This window comes from Megascapheus bottae, chromosome 6, assembly GCF_031878675.1.
Source record: "Megascapheus bottae isolate mThoBot1 chromosome 6, mThoBot2.hap1, whole genome shotgun sequence".
Lineage (NCBI taxonomy): Eukaryota > Metazoa > Chordata > Mammalia > Rodentia > Geomyidae > Megascapheus > Megascapheus bottae.
Window position 1 is genome coordinate 26,204,404 of NC_143514.1, and position 22,982 is coordinate 26,227,385.

At 38.0% G+C, this 22,982-nt stretch overlaps 1 protein-coding gene across 9 annotated transcripts in view; it reads left to right on the forward strand.

Annotated features, from left to right (window-relative positions):
• Positions 1 to 22,982, forward strand: part of Ttll7 (tubulin tyrosine ligase like 7) — a 122,442-nt gene that overhangs the window by 49,759 nt on the left and 49,701 nt on the right. For all 9 annotated transcript variants that reach the window (XR_016535925.1, XR_016535926.1, XR_016535927.1 and 6 more), the window contains 4 exons: positions 3,230 to 3,446; positions 9,301 to 9,465; positions 11,543 to 11,701; positions 17,453 to 17,547. Coding sequence is in view for 6 of the 9 variants with exons in the window: in XM_090334534.1 (XP_090190660.1) it covers positions 3,230 to 3,446; positions 9,301 to 9,465; positions 11,543 to 11,701; positions 17,453 to 17,547 (636 nt within the window). In the remaining 3 variants the exon portion in view is untranslated. The remainder of the gene's footprint in view (positions 1 to 3,229; positions 3,447 to 9,300; positions 9,466 to 11,542; positions 11,702 to 17,452; positions 17,548 to 22,982) is intronic.

A 22,982-nucleotide genomic window follows, 5' to 3' on the forward strand; every position in this document is an offset into this window, starting at 1 on the left:
ACTGAGATTGAGAGGATCATAGTTCCAGGCCAGTCAAGGAAAATTGCTTGTGAGACCTCAATGTCAACAGAAAAAGATGGGTGGGGTAGGGTGTATCTGTTACTACTGCTATGGCAGAAAGCTGTCAAAGGAGGATTGAAGTCCAGTCTAGCCTGGGCAAAAACTTGAGAACCCTATCTCAAAAAATAACCCAAGGAAGAAAGGAATGGCTGGGGGTGTGACTCCAATGAAATCCTGAGTTTATACCCACTATTTCCAAAAATATTAAATACAGAACAAAACTCAACAAGAGACTAGAATTTAATAGGGGATGATAGCAGAGGAAAAAAGCTGTTTATAGTCTCTTCATAAATACAAAACAGACATTTAATAAGTTTGTAGAGTACACTTGTTGCTATTGTAGAGCTAAGTTGAATTGGAGAAAGAAATGGAAAGGGAATTTTATTTTCATAGCTAGAAACCTGGAAGTACAATTTGTGTGTTCTTTGCTTTATAAATACATTTTTTCCTCCTTCATGTTCTCATAGTAATTAGACTGAAAATGGGGAGTCACATTTTAAGTTAGTGTACCAAGAGCACATCAAGTTAGCCGAGAATAGAAAGTACAACTTAAAATTCTTGCTTCTCTTTGCTTGCTTGTGTTTTTTGTACAATTCATTTATTTTTTTAAAAAAGGAAATATGACTGAGGCTGCTTTTCTTGAAATACTGATGAGTCATCTTAATTTTTATGTAAAATGTTATGGAAAAATACTTAGAAATGGTAGTTACTAGCTAAATTATTCTAAGAATTTAACTTTTAGGCAAAAAATAATGATTCAATCACATATTGTTTTAAAACTTGAGTGATGGTTTAAAATTAAAATACTTTATGTTAATTCCTTACAATTAGGTTGTTTTCCTCTACATCAGTATGAAAAAATTTGGAGAAGGCTAACTTAATTTTACAGTTTTTTAAATTTTAATGTTAGGAAACTAATATTTTGTTTATGTATTTACAACTGTTGCTAAACATAGAATAACCCATTTCTTTTGATGACAATCTAAAAATTAAGCAGGAGAGCAGACAATAGAATAAATTCTATTGCCAGAGTTCAATGTGACTTAATGCAATTCCTAATACAGTGGAAATTTTCCGTATCTGTTAAATGGATCGACTTCCTTGTTAATCTGTCTCATTGTTTTGTCCGTGGTTGAAAGTGGTCTATAGGAAACGATCATTCTACGTTTTCTCCCTTCACTTCTATTAGTTTTTGATGCATGTTGGGGCACTGTTATTAAATGCACATATAGTTACTATTGTTATATATTCCCCAGGCATGGATATTCTATCACTGTAATGCCATGTCTGGTTTCTTGTAATAATGTTTGTATTAGGGGCTATTTTGCCTAGTATTATCAAGTCTGTGTGATTGTGTGCATTCAGTTTCTTTTCCAGCCTTTCACTTTCAACCTGTTTAGATCTTTGCCTTTAAGGGAGTCTTTTGTAGACAACCTATAGATGACTGCATTAAAGAAAATCTATCTTGTAAAATTTTGTGCTAATATATTTCCATTTAATATAACCATAGAAAATGATTAACTTCTACCTTTTCTCTGTTTTATATACTTTCAATTCTTCGATTTATCTATTACAGCTTTCCTTAGCTTCAAACCACAACCCTCAGATCTCAACCTTCTTAGTAGATAGGATTACAGGCAGGAGCCACAGACACCTGGCTTTTTATATTTATAAATACATTTTATAGCCCTATTAATGACTTTTCATACTTTCCAGCTCTAGAATTTTTGTTAAAACAAAAAAGGAATGTTTAATTGGGCACCGACTTTATAATTTCCCTTACATTTTTTTGGTATATAGTTTACTTGAGAACTTGGTATAAGTTTTTCAATAGTTATTTAAATAGTTGCTTGTCTAGTAGTCTAAATGTCAAGGTTTTGATGTTTTCTTTAAAAAATGTTGTATATGAGCCTTACTGTTGCCTTTCCATTCCTCATGTATTTTGGGTACAATCTGCATCTTTTGAATGCAACAATATTTTAAGCTTGGAAGTCACGTTCTATTCCTCTATATTGTTCATTGTTGCTGCTGCTTGTTATAGTGCCTATATTTTGTTTAGGAACACCTAGAACTAATTTTCTTGTCTAAATTCTGAATTTCATGGGGACCACTGAAGTTTCTGTTTTTCTAGTTTAGTTATCAGCTAGTAAATGAAGAGAAGTGTCCTTAAATATAGGAAGTTTAATAAAATGAGGACTGCCAAACATTGCACACGAGCTTGTGGAGGCCTGCCCTCCACCTTCTGACAGACTGTCGACAATTCCACTTCAGGTTGTGAAGTCTGATGTCTAGCTAAGAGACAAGCGCTTAGGATCTATTCTGAATTTGACACACACACTGCCTTCTTGATTCTCAGAAATGTCAGAGCTTCTCAAAGTCCTAAAGGTTTTCATTCCCCATCATTTTATTCTTAGTCTTTTTGGTGTCCTTGTTATTCATTCCAAGTGATATTTGTCACTCTACACAGCAGAGACTAATGTATTTGTCTTTGAAGTTTGTCTTTTTTTTTTTTTTTTTTTGCCAGACCTGGGCTTGGGCTCAGGGCCTGAGCCCTGTCCTTGGACTTTCTCAAGGCTAGTACTCTACCACTTGAGCCTCAGCACCACTTCTGGCTTTTTTCTATGTATGTGGTACCGAGGAATCGAACCTGGGTATTTGTGTATGCTAGGCAAGCACTTTACCACTAGGCCAAACTTCCGGTTCTGTTTGTCTTTTTTTTTTAACACGTCCTCATAGTCACCTTAGTGCTAGCTGTGTTCTGAGTTGGGCAGATTAAAAACAAACCTTTTGATTTTCCCAGGAACCCTAAACAGGTCAAAATAGAGAAAAACCAGAAAAAATACATTCATGACACTCCAGAATCAGGTATCTGTGCTGGGAACATAGGATATTGTTCAAAACCATTGAAGAACTCTGACTAGAAGAAATTAAAATGCCATAAAGCTCTTTTATGCCAATATATATATATATATATGTTGCAAGCTTGTATTCAGATAATGTACTCGCATACTTGATCATGACTTTTTCTTTCTAGTCATTGCTTTTGTGGAAGTACATAACTTTGGAGTATCTTATGGTGCTGTTTATTCCTTGAGTATACAGACAACATTTTGTATGTCTTGCCTCCATATCACATTATTCTTTCCTTTTTTTCCTCCCATAAACTTAGGATTTCTTTGATAAGAAATGGTGATAAACTTCCATCTCAGGACCATTTAATTGTTCAAGAATACATTGAAAAGCCTTTCCTCATGGAAGGTTACAAGTTTGACTTACGAATTTATATTCTGGTGACATCATGTGATCCACTAAAGGTATTTCTCTATCATGATGGACTTGTGCGAATGGGAACAGAGAAATACATCCCACCCAATGAGTCCAATTTGGTAAGTGACACCAGGGAGAACTTACAGTTCCCTTCATTTCCCCAGTATGTATGTGTATATATATACACACATATATATATACACATATATTGCATATATATACATATACTGTATTAATTTGGCAAATGTTTATTACATATACAGATTATATAAACTGAAATTCTTTCTTAGGATTCTATGGTCTAGAAGAATAATGTGCATAAACAAGATTGCTTTAACTTACAAGCAACTGTGAGCAACAGAAAAGAGGGTTGTGCAATCGAGGCAACTAATTAGAAGAAAGTTTCCTTTCTGTGGGTACTTTTGAGTGCTGTGAGCATAGTGTGGATTTCAGAGCATACATCTCTGTGCAGAAGTCTGCTGCAGAAGTGATTTTAGAAGAAATAAAAACAGGGGCCGGGAGTTTGGCCTAGTGGTAGAGTGCTTGCCTAGCATGCACGAAGACCCGGGTTCGATTCCTTGGGACCACATACTTAGAAAAACCCAAAAGTGGTGCTGAGGCTCAAGTGGTAGAGTTCTAGCCTTGAGAAAAATCCAAGGACAATCCTCAGGCCCTGAGCTTAAGCCCAGGACTGGCAAAAAAAAGAAGAAATGAAAACAATACAATACTGAGAAATATCAGTAAGCTGCAATGAGAGTTTGATTAGAGCCTTCTGGTGGAGATGACATTTGACTGGGCTTTCTGTAAAAAGTTGGATGTGAACATGTTCAATGTGGGAGGAAAAAGCAAACATTATCTGACAATAGTTAATCAGTTTTTGTTAGGACAAAAGGAAAATAGAGTTGTAAAATTTACACTGACAAATGTGAAATCAAGACACAAATGATTAGTTTCAGAGTGCATCATGAAGTCGTTAAGAAGACAAATTTGTAGGTATTTTCCCATTCATTTTTTCTATGTTACAATCATAACATTCATGAAAGTTCTAAGAGTAGTTTATCATGAAAATAATGAATTATAATAAATTATAGCTCATGGAAGTCCAATTATGATTTATTTTCCACATTTCAAAAATTAGTTGGAGCCGGGTATGGTGACACATGCCTGCAATCCTAGCTATTTGGGAAGCGGAGATCTGAAGATCAAGGTTCAGAGCCAGCCCTGGCACTAAAGAACATGAAATTCTTATCTCCAAGTAATCACTAAAAAACGGAAAGTGGGGTTGTTCCCTAAAGGGATAGGACAGTAGCTAAAGAGCTCAGGGACAGTACCCAGGCCCAGAATTCAAGCCCCATCACACACACACACACACACACACACACACACACACACACACACACACACACAATTAGTTGGGATGGGGAGTTTGGCCTAGTGGTAGAGTGCTTGCCTAGTATGCACAAAGCCCTGGGTTGGATTCCTCAGTACCAAATACATAGAAAAAGCTGGAAGTGGTGCTGTGGCTTAAGTGGTAGAGTGCTAGCCTTGAGAAAGCCCAAGGACAGTGCCCAGGCCCTGAGTTCAAGCCCTAAGACTGGCAAAAAATTAGTTAGCTTCTTATCCTATATTCACAGCTATTAATAATAGTAATGTTTAGCAATTGCTTATGACTTCACAGTCTGAGAAAGTACTGGTTATTATTCTTCCTCAGTATGTATACATTTGCCCCCATTAAGAATGATAAATTTTATTTTGTGCTGGTCCTGGACTTGAACTCAGGGCCCAGGCACTGTTCCTGTATACGTGTGTGCTTTTTTTGTGTGTGTGTTTTTGTTGTTGTTCAAGGCTAGCACTCTACCACCTAAACCACAGCTCTACCTTAACCTTTTATTATTGTTATTATTATTATTATTATTATTTTGAGTCATTTATTGGAGATAAGAGTATCATGAGCTGGGCACAGGTGGCTCATGCATGTCATCCTAGCTACTTATCCTGGCAAAGCCTGTGAAACTCTTCTATACCCAGTCAACTACCAGCAAACCACAAGTGGAGCTGCAGATCAAAATGGTAGAATGCTGGTCTTGAACAAAGGAGCTCAGAGCTCAGGGACAGTGCCCAGGACCTGAATTCAAGCCCTATAATTATTACCACCACCACCAATGACAACACAACAGAAAGGAGTCTCACAGACTTTCTTGCCTGGGCTGGCTTCAAACCATGATCCTCAGATCTTAGCCTTTTGAGTAGCTCAGATTACAAGAATGAGCCCCTGGCTTAAGAATGGTAAGATTTAAAAAATCAAATAATGGCCAACTATTAATACTGAAATATTATAAACCTAGCAAAGGAGAAAACAATAGGAAACTTTATAGGAAAGGACATTAAAATGAGTAAATATTCAATTAATGGCGACAAGATTTGTTTGTCAATCACCAAGTAACATTTGAACTCTACTTTGTTGTAGGCATTGTGTCATTATGGGGAAAACATGGACCAAGACACATATTGTGCTTGATCTCACAGAAGCAGCAGTGTAGTGAGAATGCAGAAAAGATTATAAACAAGTGCAGTACAAAATAGTAAAGAAGGTCTGTGAAACAGAACAGGGTATGACAATGCCAGCAGGGTAGCTCACCCAGCCTGAGGAAAGGGCAGGGAGTAAGCATGTCAACTGAAGTCTTAGTAATGAGTTGCTGGCCAGGTTTCCAGTGGAGTGGGGCAGTCTGAGGTGAAGCTCGGGTATAAGAATGGATTGGAGTCAAAAGAGCCTATTGTGTGCCTGGAGATGGCAGACATGTTCAGGTTGGGTAAAGTGCAGGTGAAGAGAGGTGCCTGTTCAGAGATGAGAATGAATGAGAGGTTCTAAAACTAGACCTTTGAAGATTTTGAGGGCCACATCCAGGATTTGGGAATTTAGCTTAAGATAAAACTTTGAAACTAAGCAAAGAAGGAATGAGATGTAAAATTTTCAAGTCACATGATCTGCAGTTGTGGGGAAGATGAGATGAAGCTGCATAGAAGAAACATGAAGTACAAGAGTCAAGCTGTTTTAGTCAAATCATTTGTGAGAGGAAGAGAGACTTAGAAATAAGAGCCATGGAGCTGTGCTAAAAAAGATGAGCATAGCTTTCAGATGCATTTAGGTTAATATGGATAGCATTTGTATTATGCGGTAATAAGGTGGATTTATGGAATAAAAATAAGAAAAAGGGAAATCAAGAATAAACTTAGATGTAAGGCCTGAGAAATGAGATATGATAAGGGAATATGGGAACTATAGACATAATTTGAGACTAGTCTCCTTGCCATGATTAAAATAATTGCGGAGGATAAAGATGGATTATACAGAAGACAGTATTTATCTTTAGAGGATATTAGGGATGGTAAGACTTGCAAAGATTCTTTTTTTATGGTAAAGTCTTTTGTTCTTACTAAGCTGTGTGTGTATAATTTGCTTAAGCACACTGGATTTGGAAGTCAGAATGGGAAATGAGGAGCAGGGGAATGTGAATGACAATTGCTCTTAAGTTTTTGGCTTTAGTTTTCAGATGGATAGTATTTAACTCTGCTGATCTCCTACTTAATTTTTTATCCATCTTAACATTTTTGTGATTTTTTTTCAATGAAATAAAAAAATCATGTAAACTGTGACCATTACGGTGTGTAAGATAAGTTTATGGGAAAAAAAAGACGTGGGAAAAAATACAGAGCGCAGTAGTTTCACTTGCCATTTTTTACATCAGTGTTCAGCATGGTGTCTGTCTTTTTGTAATTTCAAAATTTAAGAAATTTGTATATTTGCAATGAGTTGTGTATTTCTGTCAGGACTAAGTATTCATATCCTACATGTAAGGAGAAGAGAGAGACATTTAAATGTTGAAATGTAGTGCTACCATGTATGTAGTAGTCAGACAGTTGTTGAAAAGTAAAAAAAAATATTAGTTTCCCCCCCTTTCCTATCCAGTTTTAAATAACCAAACAAGATGAGGGTGGGGGTGGGGGGGAGGGAAATGGGGACCAAGACATGAGAAAGGGTATCAATGTATGTGAAGAAATGCACCTTCCATCTGGCGAATGAAATGTAACCCTTCTATTAATTACAATAAAAATATATGGGGGAAAAAAACCCAATTTAGTTGAGCCTAAATACAAACAGGGTAGGCTGCAGTCACTTTTTACCTTTGCAAATTGCTATGGGGTTCATAGGTGTTTATTTCCTTTTTGGATGCTCTGAAGCTATCAAGCAATGAATGAAAAGCATCAAAAATTTAATTAGTGGTATGTACCAGAAAGTGGTATGTATCAGAAAGCCACATGTGCTGCAAGTGATTTTTCTGCCTGTTTTGTTTCAAAGATCATATCAGACACCTAACAAATTATACTGAAAATAAAATGTGATATGGCTATAATTAATGACTAAAAAATCAAAACAGTGATCATATATCCAAAATACTCTTTGGGAGTGGGAATCTGAAGAGGGTAGAATTGAAAACTAGATTCAACAAAGGAAGTTTCATGCAGTTTGTTAAGGAACCATTGGATGTATAATCTTCATTTAAATCTTGAATTTTCTTTTAAGTTTATTTACCAGTAAGTTTACACTGAGAAATAAGGATTTAGAAGAGATTAGAGCCGAACTTCCCACTATGGGCTTAGTACATCTGCTGTTAATCATTTAAACATCATACAGCACCTTGAGGTGTGTTCTGTGGGTGGGCTCTTTTGCACTGTCTTGGGAATCAGATAAAGTGTGACCCAGTCAGTGCAGGAGGGGCGAGTCAGTACAGGAAGATTTGCTAGTTCTCTCTCTGTCTCTCTGTCTCTCTGTCTTTCTCTCTCTCTCTCTCTCTCTGTCTCTCTCTGTCTCTCTGTCTCTCTGTCTGTCTCTCTCTCTCTGTCTCTCTCTGTCTCTCTCTGTCTCTCTCTGTCTCTCTCTGCTCTCTCTCTCTCTCTCTCTCTCTCTCTCTCTCTCTCTCCCTCTCCCTCTCTCCCTCTCCCTCTCCCCCCTCCCCCTCCCCCCCTCTCTCTCTCTTCTCTCTCTCTCTCTCTCTCTCTCTCTCTCTCTCTCTCTCTCTCTCTCTCTCTCTCTCCTGCTTGCTTGCATTTTCTTTTCTTTTCCTTCCTCCCTTCCTTCCTTTCTCCCTCCCTTCCTCCTTCTTTGTTCTTTCCCTCCCTCCCTTCCTTGCGTTCCTTCTACTTTTCCTTGAAAAGAACATTTCTTAGAAAATTTCTTTCCTCAAACAAGTTTTGGTACAAATGATAAAAGCTGAAATATTAATGATAAACAAATCATATTTACTTGAGAACATTGTTCTTGCTTAGCAATATGTTGGTTGACGATTTTTTCCCTTTCTTTTCATTGTTGTTGGGTACAAACATTTAAATACTGGGCCTCAAGCGTGCTAGGCAAGTGTTCTGTGTAGTTTCATATTTTAATTTAATATCATCTACTTTCTTATTTGATACAGTGTTCTGTTAGATAATATTGTGTTTATGTTATATATATATATAAACACCTGTAAATTCTGTAAGTTATTACATCCTTAAGCCTTCAAAGGAAATGTGTCATTCTTTCACTTTATGATTTCTTAAATTACCATGAAATTATCAGTCTGTATAATAATTTTTTAAGCCAGTCCTGTGGCTTGAATTCAGGGCCTAATTCTGTCTCTGAGCTCTGTTTTACTTAAGGCTAGCACTCTACCATGTGATCCAAAGCTCCACTTTGGGCTTTTCTTATTTGGATGTAACAGTCTCATGAACTCTTCTGCCCAGGCTGGCTTCAATGTGTGGTTCTCAGATCTCAGCCTCCTGAGTAGTTAGGATTATAGTCATGAACCACTGACTCCAGCAATCTGTATAATTTTAGCTTTAAAGAGTTATTTGGTCTTTGAATTCCTTCTTTTCCTGTGAAGTGCAGGTTTGAAGAATCTCATAGATGGTAACATCTTTGATTCTCATTTGTTACAGACCCAGTTGTATATGCATCTGACAAACTACTCTGTGAATAAGCATAATGAGCATTTTGAACGAGATGAAACAGAAGACAAAGGCAGCAAACGTTCCATCAAATGGTTTACAGAATTCCTACAAGCAAATGAACATGATGTTGCTAAATTTTGGAGTGATATTTCAGTAAGAATATTGCACAGTTGTAACCATCTTGCCTCAGCATTAATTTAAAATGCCATCAAGAATTTTAAAGACTAGATTATACTGGGCACATAAAGAACTTCTTTTTTTTAAACTGATCTTGACAAGAGGCCTTTTGCCAGTAGGGGTGGAGAGACAGGATCTAAGTGTGAACACTGCACAGTGAAGGCAAAGCGGTGTGAGGATGGGTGAGGACTGGCAAGAGGTGGTGCATAGTGCCTTGTGTGGTTAGTTGGATGTTTGCAGAAAATGATTGGTCAGATGAGGGATTGGGCCATCTTCTAGGCCAAACTTTGTAGACAATGGGGAGACATTCAGTTTGTAACAGCAGTTATAGGATCCAAAGTCAGTCTCTAAAAGATAAATTTGCAAGTTAGTGCAAGACTGATTCAAGGGGGATCAAGATGACACATAGGGAGGCTCTCACAACAGCTGAAATGCAGGAAACCCCAGAAAAAAGAGGTGAGAATGAGATTAGCATGGATTACATGACCACACGAAGTGCAGAACAAGTTCAGAGATTTCTCTGCGGTTTTCAGGAAGAATTGCAGGGACATCAGGTATGGCAGGGTGTGGTAGAATGTAGGACAAAATTTACTTTAGGAAGATGTAGAGCTTGGTTTTTCAGTTTCAAGAAAAATATTTTAATCCTTTTAGTCAGCCATTCATTCAGTAAATAACATAAGCTTATATCTGGTGGGTGATTCAGATACATATAAGGTAGAGTTCCAATATTCAAAAAGTTTGTGGACTAAAAGGGAAAAATATATGTAAGTCATTAATAGAATATTAATACGAGAGAGGCATGTACTTGGTGCAGCTGAGGAGCAAGAGCATGTATAATAGCTTCAAGAAGTATTTTTAGAAGGGGAGTAGTGACAGCTGAAATGTGTGTGTGTGTGTGTGTGTGTGTGTGTGTGTGTGTTGGCACTGGGTCTTGAACTTAGTTCCTAGAAGCTATCCCTTCGCTTTCATTCAAGACTGGTACTCTATTACTTAACCCACAGTTCCACCTCTGACTTTTTAAAAAAATGATAAATTGGAGATAATCTCATAGACTTTCTGGCTCAGGTTGGCTTCTAACCACAATGCTTAGATCTCTCAGTCTCCTGAGTAGCTAGAATTACAAGTGTGAGCCACACCAGTGCCCAGGGTGACAGCTGAGGTTTCTAAAGCCCATGAGACTGTGCTGATGAGTTACACTTGAGGTATGTTGAACTTGAAATCCTGTCCTAGGTAGAAGATGAACATAAGGTTAAAAGTGCACGTTTGAGCTGCAGCTGCTAACCAAATCCCTGGTGGTAGTTGAGATTCTACATGATGAGGGTGAGATGGTGAGTTGAACAGACATCGAGATAATCTTGGCAGATCCTTTATTAGAAGAATAAAGTGAGTCCTAGCAGAAGTGTTCAACTAGACACACTAAAATAATGTGTCTTCTGAGCACACTTGGCTACACAATTAAATTCACCTTTCTTTGGGGGACAGATAAGAAAGAAAGCCATAAAGGTCAGAATGGATTAAATATAATTCTCTCTAAATTGAAAGATTCCGAAGAAACCCAACATCATCTTAGTTAGCTAATCAGTTTTAACCTTATTTTTGAATCCAAAGGTCCTTAGGTGTCAGCCAGATGAGGAGGGCCGAGGTCTCGGGGCATCCTGGGTGTACAAGGAACGGTCCCAGAGGGATCCGTCAGCGCTCAGTGTCACCTGGTGATTGACAATGTAATGTGCAGCCACGATGAATGGGCTGCCTCTAAGTGGAGATCAGGGAAGGTTTCTCTGAATATCAGCACACCCGACATTGAGTGTAAGGGAAACACTGTTTCACGAAGAGTGGACATCACCTACTTGAAACACTCAAAGAAAAGCAATGTGGCCCGAGGACAGTGAGCAACAGCAGAGATGGAATGAAGTCAGAGCAGGGAGAGGGGCTGGGTGCCACTGAACTTGAGGATTTTTGGCCCAAATGCCACTTTATAGGCCGGATCACATTTGTATATATGCAGATAAAACCCAGATAAGACATTGTCTGCTTTTTATTGCGCCCTTCCTAGGAACTGGTGGTAAAGACTCTGATTGTGGCAGAACCACACGTCCTGCACGCATACCGAATGTGTAGACCGGGCCAACCCCCAGGAAGTGAAAGTGTCTGCTTTGAAGTGCTGGGATTTGACATTTTGCTGGACAGAAAACTAAAGCCATGGCTTCTGGAGGTAGAGTATTCTTTCTTTAAGAAAGAAGAGGTCATTACAGCTCTTTTTTGGTGGGTAGTGGGAAGGGTTGTAATGGGGATTGGATTCAGAGCTTCCGGCCCACTAGTCAGATGCTCTACCATTTGTCTCACTTTCCAACTCCTTTGGCTTTAGTCATTTTTTTTTCAGATAGCATCTCAGATTTTTACCAAGGCTTTCCCTCAGACCACGAGACTCCCATCTCTGCCTTTTGAGTAGTTAGATTACATCTGGGGTTACAAGTAAGACATGTCAACATACCTATGGTTTTTATATAGTAAAAACAATGTATATGTGGGCTTTTCTCCTTGATACTAGGATTGAACTCGGTGCCTAGATGCTATCCCTGAGCTTTTTCAGCTCAAGGCTAGTACTCTATCACATGAGCCACACCTTTGCTTCTGGCTTTTGGTGGTTAATTGGAGATGAGTCTCACAGAGTTTCCTATGTGGCTGCCTTTGAACCCTGTTCTTTAGATTTCAGTCTCCCAAGTAGCAGGAATAAGGCTTGAGCCATCAGTGCCAGCTTAATTTTTTTTCTTTTATTATATTGCCCCATCTACTGTCAAGAATGTAGCCTAAATGTAGTATACAGGAGGAACACAGTGAAAACTCAGCAACTAGAATATGTCTAAGAATTCTCTAAAAATAGCAATGAAGTACATTTTATTGTTTTTTTTTATTGTTGGGGTAATATATAGAGAGAGTACAGTTACATTCACCAGGTAGTAGGTGCATTACTTCTCACACATTGATACCCCTTCTCATGTTTTTGTCCCCATTTCCTTCCCTCCACCACTCCCAATCACCTTGTTTCCTCCCTCCCCTTTCCTATTTCAAATAAATAAATAATCGTATATACAATATACCAGGTAACAAAGTCAGATACAATAACATTATGAGATTAATCATAAGAGCAAAAAAAGAGAAAAGAAATTACATAGTACATTAAGAACAAGGTAAACCTCACACAAGGTAAACCTTTTGTTTCCATTGCGATCCTTTCATTTAGTCTCATCCTATATGAAGTATTTTTTTTAAAGTTTCTCTTCAATGAGCATCCCTTATAGTTCTGTCCCTCCTTCTTCTGAAAGAAGCATTTTGCCCTTGCCAGGGCGGGGCACTCACTTCGAACACCCTCTCCCACCACAGCCAAAGGCCGCGGTGCACATTGGCCACAGTTAGCATTATCTGGCCACTCTCTCGAAGCCATGATCTGGGGTGCTCCATGTTTTAGATCAGGGAAGTTAAAGATGATTGATATTCCTTTTCCAATATTATCTTTGAGTGACTTTCCAGCCCAGAGATAGAGTATAAGCATGAATCTGCTTTTACTGAGTTGTTGACTTCTTGCTTTGTTCTCTTATCCTTATGACTTCTCCTACTCGATGAGCTCTAGATATTATTTTTCCTGCCTGCCAGGGCCTGGGATTCAGGATTCTTCCCTCTCCTTTGATACTTCCAGGGGGAAAGGGCTCCAATTGGTTCATTAGTCAGTTTCCAGTACTCAGTACCTCACGTGGCATAGATTGTCTTGAAGGACTCAGTGCATGCTCAGCCCTCTCCCATGTCTAGTCTGTTCTGCCTTTAGGTTTCCTCATTATCAGTGGACAGCTCAGTTGTCAGCATTTTTCTTTGGTTATAGATCACATAAAAGCATTTAGAAAATAAAAATTAATATGAAGGAGAAAAGAATTAGCTCAGTGTAGGACTTTTGTTTCCTGTTGGTCATATTTCTATTACCCATTGAGAGACTTAAAAGTTCTCTTGTTTAGCCATACTCCATAAAGAAATCTGCTTTAAACTTCCTGATCTGGGGTTGTAGAATGACTGTTATTGCGCTCAATAAAATGCTGTATTTATAGACAATTAGCACAAAATATCACGTATCTAAACAGTGTTTGCAAGATTCCTTCCTTCCTTCCTTCCTTCCTTCCTTCCTTCCTTCCTTCCTTCCTTCTTTCCTTCCTTCTTTCTTTTTCATTCTTTCCTTCCTTTTTGCCAGTCCTGGTGCTTGAACTTAGGACCTGTCCCTGATCATTTTTGCTCAAGGCTAGCGCTCTGTCACAGAACCATTTCCAGAATTTTTGGAGTGCTTTATTGGACATAAGAGTCTCATGCACCTTCTGTCCTGGTTGGCTTCAATCTGTGATGATCGTATCTCCAACTATTGAGTAGATAGGATTATAGACATGAGACACCAGTAGCCAGCCCAGAATTCATTGCTTTTAAAGAAAATTATTGCTATACAAGATGTAGTAGCAATTGGCTTTCATTTTAAATTGGTGATTGGTTAGTGATTTTGAAGTTGGAAGTTGTATCTGTAATGCTTAATTTTGTATAGGCGAGTTGAATGAATAATAGGTGAGATCAGGATAAGATAAATTCTCTCTGTTGTGTATGTATATATACATTTTAGGAAGGAATACTTCTAATTTGCAGGCTAAAGAGTGTATGTGCAGGCATATGTGTGCACATGTGTGCTCATTTACTCATCTATGAGAAAATAATGTCTTTTACATTTCCGAAGGAAACAGAGTACCCTGCTGGCTGTTCTTATTTTTGTCTATCCTTATTCTTGTAAGTATGACAACTGAGTAGGTTGGCTTATCTTTTGCTTCCACATCCGCTAGGTACAGAAGAACTTTGCTGTGATCTATGGTACCTTCATCTTCTTAAGGCCTGTAGTTTTCCTCTTTAGATGAACTGCTTTGTCCATAGTAGTCTTTTCTGCCCTTAGCTGTGTTTTCTTCCAGCCTCAGCTATTTGTCCTTCATCCTGATTGGGAAGAGAGATGAAGGCTTGTGCCTCAGGAGAAGCTGAAATGACTAGAAGGATAATGGCTTCATAAATATTTTAGTTTTCTTAAAAAAACAAAAAACATTTGCCTCACCAAAGCTGAACTGACTGGTTGAATTGCTTAATGTTTTTAAAAGGCTCAAAGTATTCTGTTTCTTCTATCTCTTATCCTCTCCATCATTTCCACAGACTCATTAAAAACTCTGCAGTCATCAAAACCTGTGCATAATGAACATTTAGTATATCGAACAAGTTAAATGAACCATTTTTAGATCTTGCTTTGCATTTTGCTTCCAGCAGAAATTGTAGTAGCACTGATATGCATCATTAAAAACCTTTTGGCGCCACCAAGTGGACTAAAATAGAAGGTACTTCTGAGAATGGGAGAAATCTTTTCTTTTTTTTTATTTTTTTGAACCTGGCTTGGTCATGTAGCAAGTCTGGCCCGGAAATCATGCTGATCCTCCTGCCTGTCTTGAATGTGCCAGGATTTACACGTGTGCACCATCCCACCTGCCAACTTGTACCAAATTAGAATAATTCCAAGTGAATTTTAGTAATAGAAAAGCTGAGGATATTTGCAAGCATAAAATACAATTTTTCAAATGAAAAATGTTGTTGCATATGACTATGCTCTCAGGGCTCTACATACTCCTAAGTTTAAAAGTTACTCACTAGTCATTGTGCTAGGCATGGAGATATAAGAAGAATCAGGTCAAATACTCAGGTGTTTTTTTCTAAAATAGAAATAGTTATAATTAGGGACATGGGATCAACAATAAAGTGCTTCATCTCTTTGTGTAACTGTGGACTGAAGCTTTAACAATGTCCTTGCAAGAATACTGGAGCTGAGTTCTGAAGGCTTTGGAAGGTGGGACACAGATTGAGGACTGGGAGAAACCCGGATGAATGTCAGAGGATTGCTGCTGGGCAGAGGGGAAAACAGACTACTGCAGATGCTTTGGTTTGCACATGAAACTACTTGTTCTGATAATAAACCAGTGTGGAGATGTTAATAGGAGTATTTACTAATTTAACTTCTTTATTTTGTGCTGATGGAAGGAGGAGGGCTTGAACTCAGGATCTGGACACTATTCCTGAGATTTTTGTGCTCAAGGCTAGTACTCTACCACTTTGAGCCATAGCTTCACTGATCAACTTCTAGCTTCCTTGGTGGTTAATTGGAAATTAGAATCCCAAAGGCTATCCTGCCTGGACTGGCTTTTGCACCATGATCTCCTCATATCGCAGTCTCTTGTGTAGCTAGGATTACATGTATGAACCACCAGCACCCAGCTGTCTACATTGTTTATACATCAGGCACCAGAACTATTGGTGACTGTCTTATAAATTCCAGAGATTTGAATTTTTAGCTTTTTCATATGAAGCATATTTATTACTTTACCCTTTCTCCGAACTTGTGATAGGAAATGCTTAGCACTTCAAAGTAACAGAACCCTAAACTCTGTTTCTCACACTGATCTGGGATAACGAATGGAATGGTAAAGTAATGCTGAAGCATTTTTTACTCTTTGAGAGCACATCATACAAACAGGAATAATTCCATTACCTTCAATTAGATGCCAACAGGGAAGTAAGTGAGCATCCAAGCGGATGGGCCTCTGGAATAGCGGCTGCGCATCCATTACAGGGAACACAATCACATGACCATATAGTTTCATGGTAAGTGTTAAGATAAAAAAAAAACCCAAAACCCTGGATTGTAAGTGATGCCTATAGAACATGACATAAATCATGTAAACATGTATGAGTAGAAAATACCTGGAATACTTTTCACCAGATGATTAAGGAACCCACTTGGTACTGGTATTACGTAAGATTCTTTTTCTATGTTCTTCCTGTCTACTCTTCATTGATGTTGTTTTGTTGCTAACCTGTACCGCCTTTGTACTGAGACATATGGTAATACCGGACAGTATATAAGTGCATTGTGGTATATCTCCAGAACCAGTTGTGGAATTCACACAATGGGTTGTTTTGCCTCCAGGGTGACGGATTTGTGTCATTACCACTGGTAGCACTTGCTTTCATTGAGACAGACTAAGGGGTGGAGTGTTGGTCAAGGAACTGAGCTGTGGAGCATTGTGCACCAGTAAACAACTGATTTAATTAAGCAATTTTCTTAACCACCTGCTAAGTCAGTTAATCCCTACTACAACATTGCTAAAATTCAGCAGGAACAAAAACAAAAGTAATATACTCCAACCCTTGAGTAGTTAAAGTACTAGGCTATTATGTAAAGGATTTTAAGATATTTCCCATTATTTTTTTCATCTTGATGAATTTCTGGAAATGGGTGAGGCCAGATTGTAGGACAGTCACATTGAGTTTATTTAATCCTACTAGTCCTTATACCAGTAGGAAATGTTATTGAAGTTTATGTAGTCAGTGCTTTTGGAAATGAAAATTGAGAAATTGTTGTTTGAAACAGGTAGAAAGAAGTGAAGTTTACTTTCCTAGGCAGCCACAGATGAGTTCATCAGGAAGATGAGAAGCAGTGAAGAGGGTGTGAGATTTCAATGTACTTAATAGATGCATGTCTACACTTCATATCTTTATTACTCTCCTCTCAACTGTTAGTCACGATAAGTCACTATTAACTCTCCTAAGCTGACACTTAGATTACACAAGACTGAGGGTTAAAAGAGAATGACCTGGTAATGCTGTCTGAATGAGGATTCTCAGCAGCAGGCAGATGATATAGAGGTTGGTGCTTATAGTTCTCTATAATCACTTGGCCTAGGGTGATGGCAGAAGGGATAAAGCTGTGATAATGGGCCATCCATCCTGTAAAATGTTGACCTTTATCTTAGAGCTCTTCTATTGACAGGAGATTAACTAACATGTGTTCAATACTTATTGACCTTCTACCCCTGGACTAGTCCAATCTCATGGTGCATTTCATAAATTTCAGATTAACAGAGCCCCAAGCTTTGGAACTGATCAGAAAATAGACTACGATGTCAAGAGGGGAGTGTTGCTCAATGCACTGAAACTACTGAACATCAGGTACCATATGTACTACCTCCGGTGTTTGGATCTCATAGCTTCATTTGGCATAAAACATTTGCATATGAAAATTAGCCATTGTAATATAATGCCTTTAAACACATATATTTGGTTTGTGTGTGGGATAGTCCTAGGATTTCCTAAGGTTTGAATTCAGGGGGCCTGGATGCTGTCTCTAAGTATTTATTCATTCATTTATTTTGCTCAAGGCTAGTGCTGAACCATTTGAGCCGCAGCTACACTGCTGGTTATTTTGGTGGTTAATTGGACATAAGAGTCTCTGGACTTTCCTGTCTAGGCTGGCTTCAAACTGCAATCCTCAGATCTCAGCCTCCTGAGTGGCTAGTATTGTAGGTGTTTTCCACTAGTGCCTAGCTAAACCCACATCGTTTTTTTTTCTTTTTAATCTTTTCCCTTCTTACAGTACACTATTTTTCCCACCTTTCCCCTACAAAGTACCTGTGGGCCATGTAATTATGTATCATGAAGTATGAAGGTGAATTGAAGAATATCTTCGATTTTTCTAGCTTGCCTTTTTATTTTACAATAAGAAGATAGAGTACTGAGGATCCTTCAGGAAGTAAGGAAAGCTCAAACATGACATTCTTACTCGTTCCTTCTTAGGCCTTCCCATTATGCCATGCTACTGTAGAAACAAAGGGAAGCACCTTAGTTGTTGAGCAAGGATGAGCTTTCTCACTGAAATCCACAGGCAGAGATAGAAGCACCATGTGAAAGAAGTGCTTGTGGTGCGATGGTGTGCCAGCTGCAGTCCACCACCTCTGTGAATTTTCAAATAGAATGCTTTTATCTCATTGTAAAAGAATTAAGCAGAAGTTTAAATGAATGGAGTCCAGGATGGTTGTACATGTTTTGAATCCCAGCATTCCAAAGGCTGAGTCAGGAGGATCAAAAGTTTGAGGTTAGTTTGGACTAAATAATGAGATGTTAAAAAAAATAAAGTTTGCTGCCTTGCTCTGTGAAATGGTATGTTGTCTGTCATTGGAATGGTTTGGTTCATGCTAGTAATCCTAGCCATGTGGAGGATGAGATGGGGAAGGTCATGGTTTAAGGCCAGCACAAGCAAAAACGTTTGTGGGAGTCTCTTCAACAGAAGCAGCTAAACAGCGTGATGTACCTGTACCAAAAGTATAAAATGAGTGAATTGCCTTGTCAGGAAGGGAGACCCTATTTCAAAAATAACTAGTACACAGCAGAGCTGGTGGCCTGCCACTATAGCAGAGTACCTGCCTAGTAATTGCAAGGCCCTGAATTCAAACCACCAACAAGATAAGTGAATGCAATTTAGTATTGGATTAAAGGACTCCTAAGGGCATGTAAGCCTGGGGTTTTCTTATTTCAGTTCATTCTAATTATCATTCAGGAAGTCTAGAAGAGTAATGGGATGCTTGTGAACAACTTTCCTATGTAAGATAGCCCCAAGCATTTAGCAGGTCTGGAAAGAGAAGTAGCTTTACGTGGAAAAGTATTTTAAAAAAATGGATGGACACATAAACAGGTGTAGCATGTTCAATATGGTTTCTCCTTTTGTTGAAATTCTACCTTTAATTAAGTTATAAAAGAAATGAGTGGAAAAGAAGGAAACGAATTTAGTTTATTCACAAATGCATTGAATATTTTGGATAATTTAAGCAATAGGCTATGCAGCTTCATTGCAGTTTAGGTTTTCTTGGGGTTAATTTGCATGTCTTTCAGCTTAATAAATGATGATACCAATTCAGAATTTACCTATGGATATTTTTGTTCCTTTTGGAGAATATTTATATATACGTATATAATATAGTTTATTATATATAGAACATTCTGATTCCTTTATATGCTGTAGTGCATATGGTATACATATGTATACTATATACATTCATACACAATATATATTTACATAAACATATATATGACATATGTTGGAATTTCCAACACCAAATCAGGGAAATGTGAAGTTCATCTCTGAGTCCTTCTCAGTGTTGCTCCATTGAGGGTTCAGCAAAAGCAATTGCTGGTTAGGTTAGATTGTGGGCATATCTTGTCTTCCACCAGATGGAAGGCTGTGGAGCATGTATTTTGAGTTTCTCTGTGGCTGGATCTGTGCTAAACATATATAGTAGCATCATAAATAGAAACTGAGAACACTAGAGAAATTTTTGTAGTTTCAAAAAAATATAGCATGGATTCTCATATGGGTCCTTTTAATGTTGGAGGATTGTTTTCTGTGAGTCCATAAATCTTTTCTGTGTTTATTTTAGTCAGATGGCTTGGAATTACTGTTGCTTTTTCAGTATGTTTTTTCAGTTTTATGTTTTATTGCCAGTGTTTGGTCTAAAATCCTTCCATAATATAACTTAACCACGGCTCTTCTATCTTCTTTCCTTTATTCTTCAACACTCTTTTAGTTTGGCTTGTTATCTTATTGTTTTTTTCACATACGTTGGCTATTTATTTTTACTGATGGTTTATTCTGTGGCCTTTCCAGAAACCCTTCCCTTACTGCATACATACCAGCTCTCCATTATGAAATCTTCCTTTGAACCCAATGTAATCTTTCCTTTTCTTGAACTTTAGAAAGAATTATAGTCTATTTATATATGGCTTACCACTTGGATTGCTCTCTTATGCTCTGGGCAGACCTGCCTTTTCTATGTAACCGAAGTTCTTTGAAGTTAGAGTGTATGTTTTGGAGTCCTCCACATACCTGAGCACAGCACTTCACTTATATGGCTGCAAAGTCAGAGAGCCAAAGTCCATTTGCAAACATCTGCTTAGGTGTATGATTTGAGAAAAGTGTATGGTTGCTCAGAATAATTAGTCCTGGCTGCTATGAACACAGAGGCTCAGCTGGTGGAGATCAAAATAGATCCCTTTGCCTTGGAATGATAGAAGATAATGTGAGTTCAAATTCAGAAAATTTTTCTTTTTAAAATTTTTGGTGGTCATGGTACTTACTGTCTGAGTGTACCCATACTTGCTGGTTAGGCTGAGCTGCTATTAAGCGATGCCCTATACTTTTGTTTTTTCTGGTTATTCTTCAGAGAGTTGCTTACTCACTTCATAGCTTTTGTGATCTGCCTATCCTAAGTCTCCTATTGTAGCCCAGATAACACACACAGAACAGGGCCCTCTTCTGACTTGAGGAGGTGTCTTGTGAGCTTTTCTGTATGGACTGGACTCAAACTGAAATCATCCACATCTCAGCATCCCACATACCTGGGAATAGCCATTGGTGCCTTGCTCTGATTTAGAATTATTTTTCAAACATTAGCCTTGAAAGCTTTAGAGATAACCAAGTATGAAAGTGTTCGTATGTAGGACAATTAGTTGATCCGTTTTCTGTTGTGTTAGTGTTCCTGAGTTGGTAAGAAGAGTCCTGTTCCTATTTCTATTCTATTGTAATCATTATAATAGAGTCTAGAAGAAAATCACAGTACCATGAATCCCTTATGTCTTAAATACACATTAATCAGATCAAATTAAAATGAAATAAATTATTACATATTTAGAACTAATACATGGGAGACAAGCTTGATGTGTTTAATAATAGGCTGGCCTTAAATATTCATTTTCTGGCTTCCTCTGACACTAGTGGGAGTTCACTTCACTTTAAGAATGCCTCTGGTTTATTTTCCTCCCAATTCCTTCCTTGTATTACTTTTTTGTGTTGGGTTCTTGCCTCAGCTCTCTTTTCTTGCATGCTAGTTTCATTCAGCGTGTGTGTGTGTGTGTGTGTGTGTGTGTGTGTGTGTGTGTGTGTGTTACATCATTTATGGGTATGTTGATGGATTGTGTATTCTGCACAACTATATTATTGAGGTATAGATTAAATGGGGTAGCCCTTGCTAGTTTTGACCCACGCTGAGGCTATAGTCTTGTATTGCCAGTTTTCTGCTAACCATGCATAACTGGATGTTTTTGGTTCTGTAGGTGCTATAAAATACCCCAATGAACTTACGTTGGGCAAGACAGTAAATTAAACAATGAATGAAAGAGTGTCCTGATGGCCCTTAAATTTCGCATAATCAAAGCTGAATTAAATTCATGTTCAATTTGTTCCTCTTGCTGGGCTATTGGCTTCTTGGCTTTTTATTGCTCATGATATCACATACCCCACTTCACAGAGGTGAAATCTATCCTGTATATATTTATAGCATTTTAAAAAAGACTGTATTTTTGTTCATTGGCCAGTTCTGAGGCTTGACCTCAGGTCCTGGACATTATCCTTGAGCTTTCTCAAGGCTAGTGCTCTACCACTTGAGCCACAGTATCACTTCTGGCTTTTTCTGTATATGTGGTACTGAGGGATCAAGCCTAGGGCTTTGTGCACGCTAGGCAAGCACTCTACCACTAGGCCACTCTCTTGGCACTGAAGACTGTATACTTTTAAAGCTAATACCCCCAGATAAACAAAAATCTCATCTCTCTAGCATCTTAAACTTGTTTTTTGTATTTCTTTTGCGTTGTTACCGCCAAAATCATCCTTGCATGAGGGACCATGCTAGAAATCTAGGAGTTGTCTTTCACTTTCCTTTAGTGCAATCAGCTGTATATTTTCAGATTTATGGTATCATTTTATTCTTCTCTCTAAATTTAAGATCTTGTGTGTCTTCTTGGCTAATTATTAGCTTCTTTCCTGCTTCTATGTCCTATTCTACCACTGTAGCTTCAATGACATCATGTCAGAAAATGGTTGTTTCCTAGCATGCTTATAAGTTGGAGTTTTGAATGTAATCTATAGATTGAGTCAAACTGATTCTTTGATTGTCTAGGGTCTTAGCTTAATATTTTCCATATGACCTTTTATATTTTTCTGCTGTGGAAGCTGGTCATTCGTACTTCTTATGTGCTTCACTTTGAATTACATCCATATCTGGACCACTCTAGGTAATGATAATAGAAAGTGGGAAGTTCAAGCCTCAGAGCTGAGGGCAGAATTGGATTTCTTCAGGGTTCTACCCTGTTCCTGATAGGTGTCTCATGGAGGCTTGTAAGAGTGTGACACAGAAAGTTATGGAGGACCTCATAATTACTGTTCCAGTTACATGGAAGGGAAGAGAGAAACATGTCTTTTAAATTAAAAAAAAGCCAACAATGGCTTTCCTAACTGAAAATATACTCCAAGTTGTCAATATAAATGAGAGTGCTTATCGATAAGTGGATTTGTTGAAGAACGATAAAAGAAACACATTTCTTAATTACCTAAATTGATCTTTATAAGACCTCTAGGTGGGAAATAGCATTTTTGTTAGCATTGAATAGATGATACACATTCAGCGTTTAATTGACCTGTCTAAGATTACAACACAACTAAGTTTTCAGGATAGACTACAAAATTAGGCCTGTCTGATTCTTCAAGACCAAGGTTCCCAATATATCTTGGTATCTTTGAAACTTCTGCTTACTCTACAGAGCCTCTTGTTTGATACCTG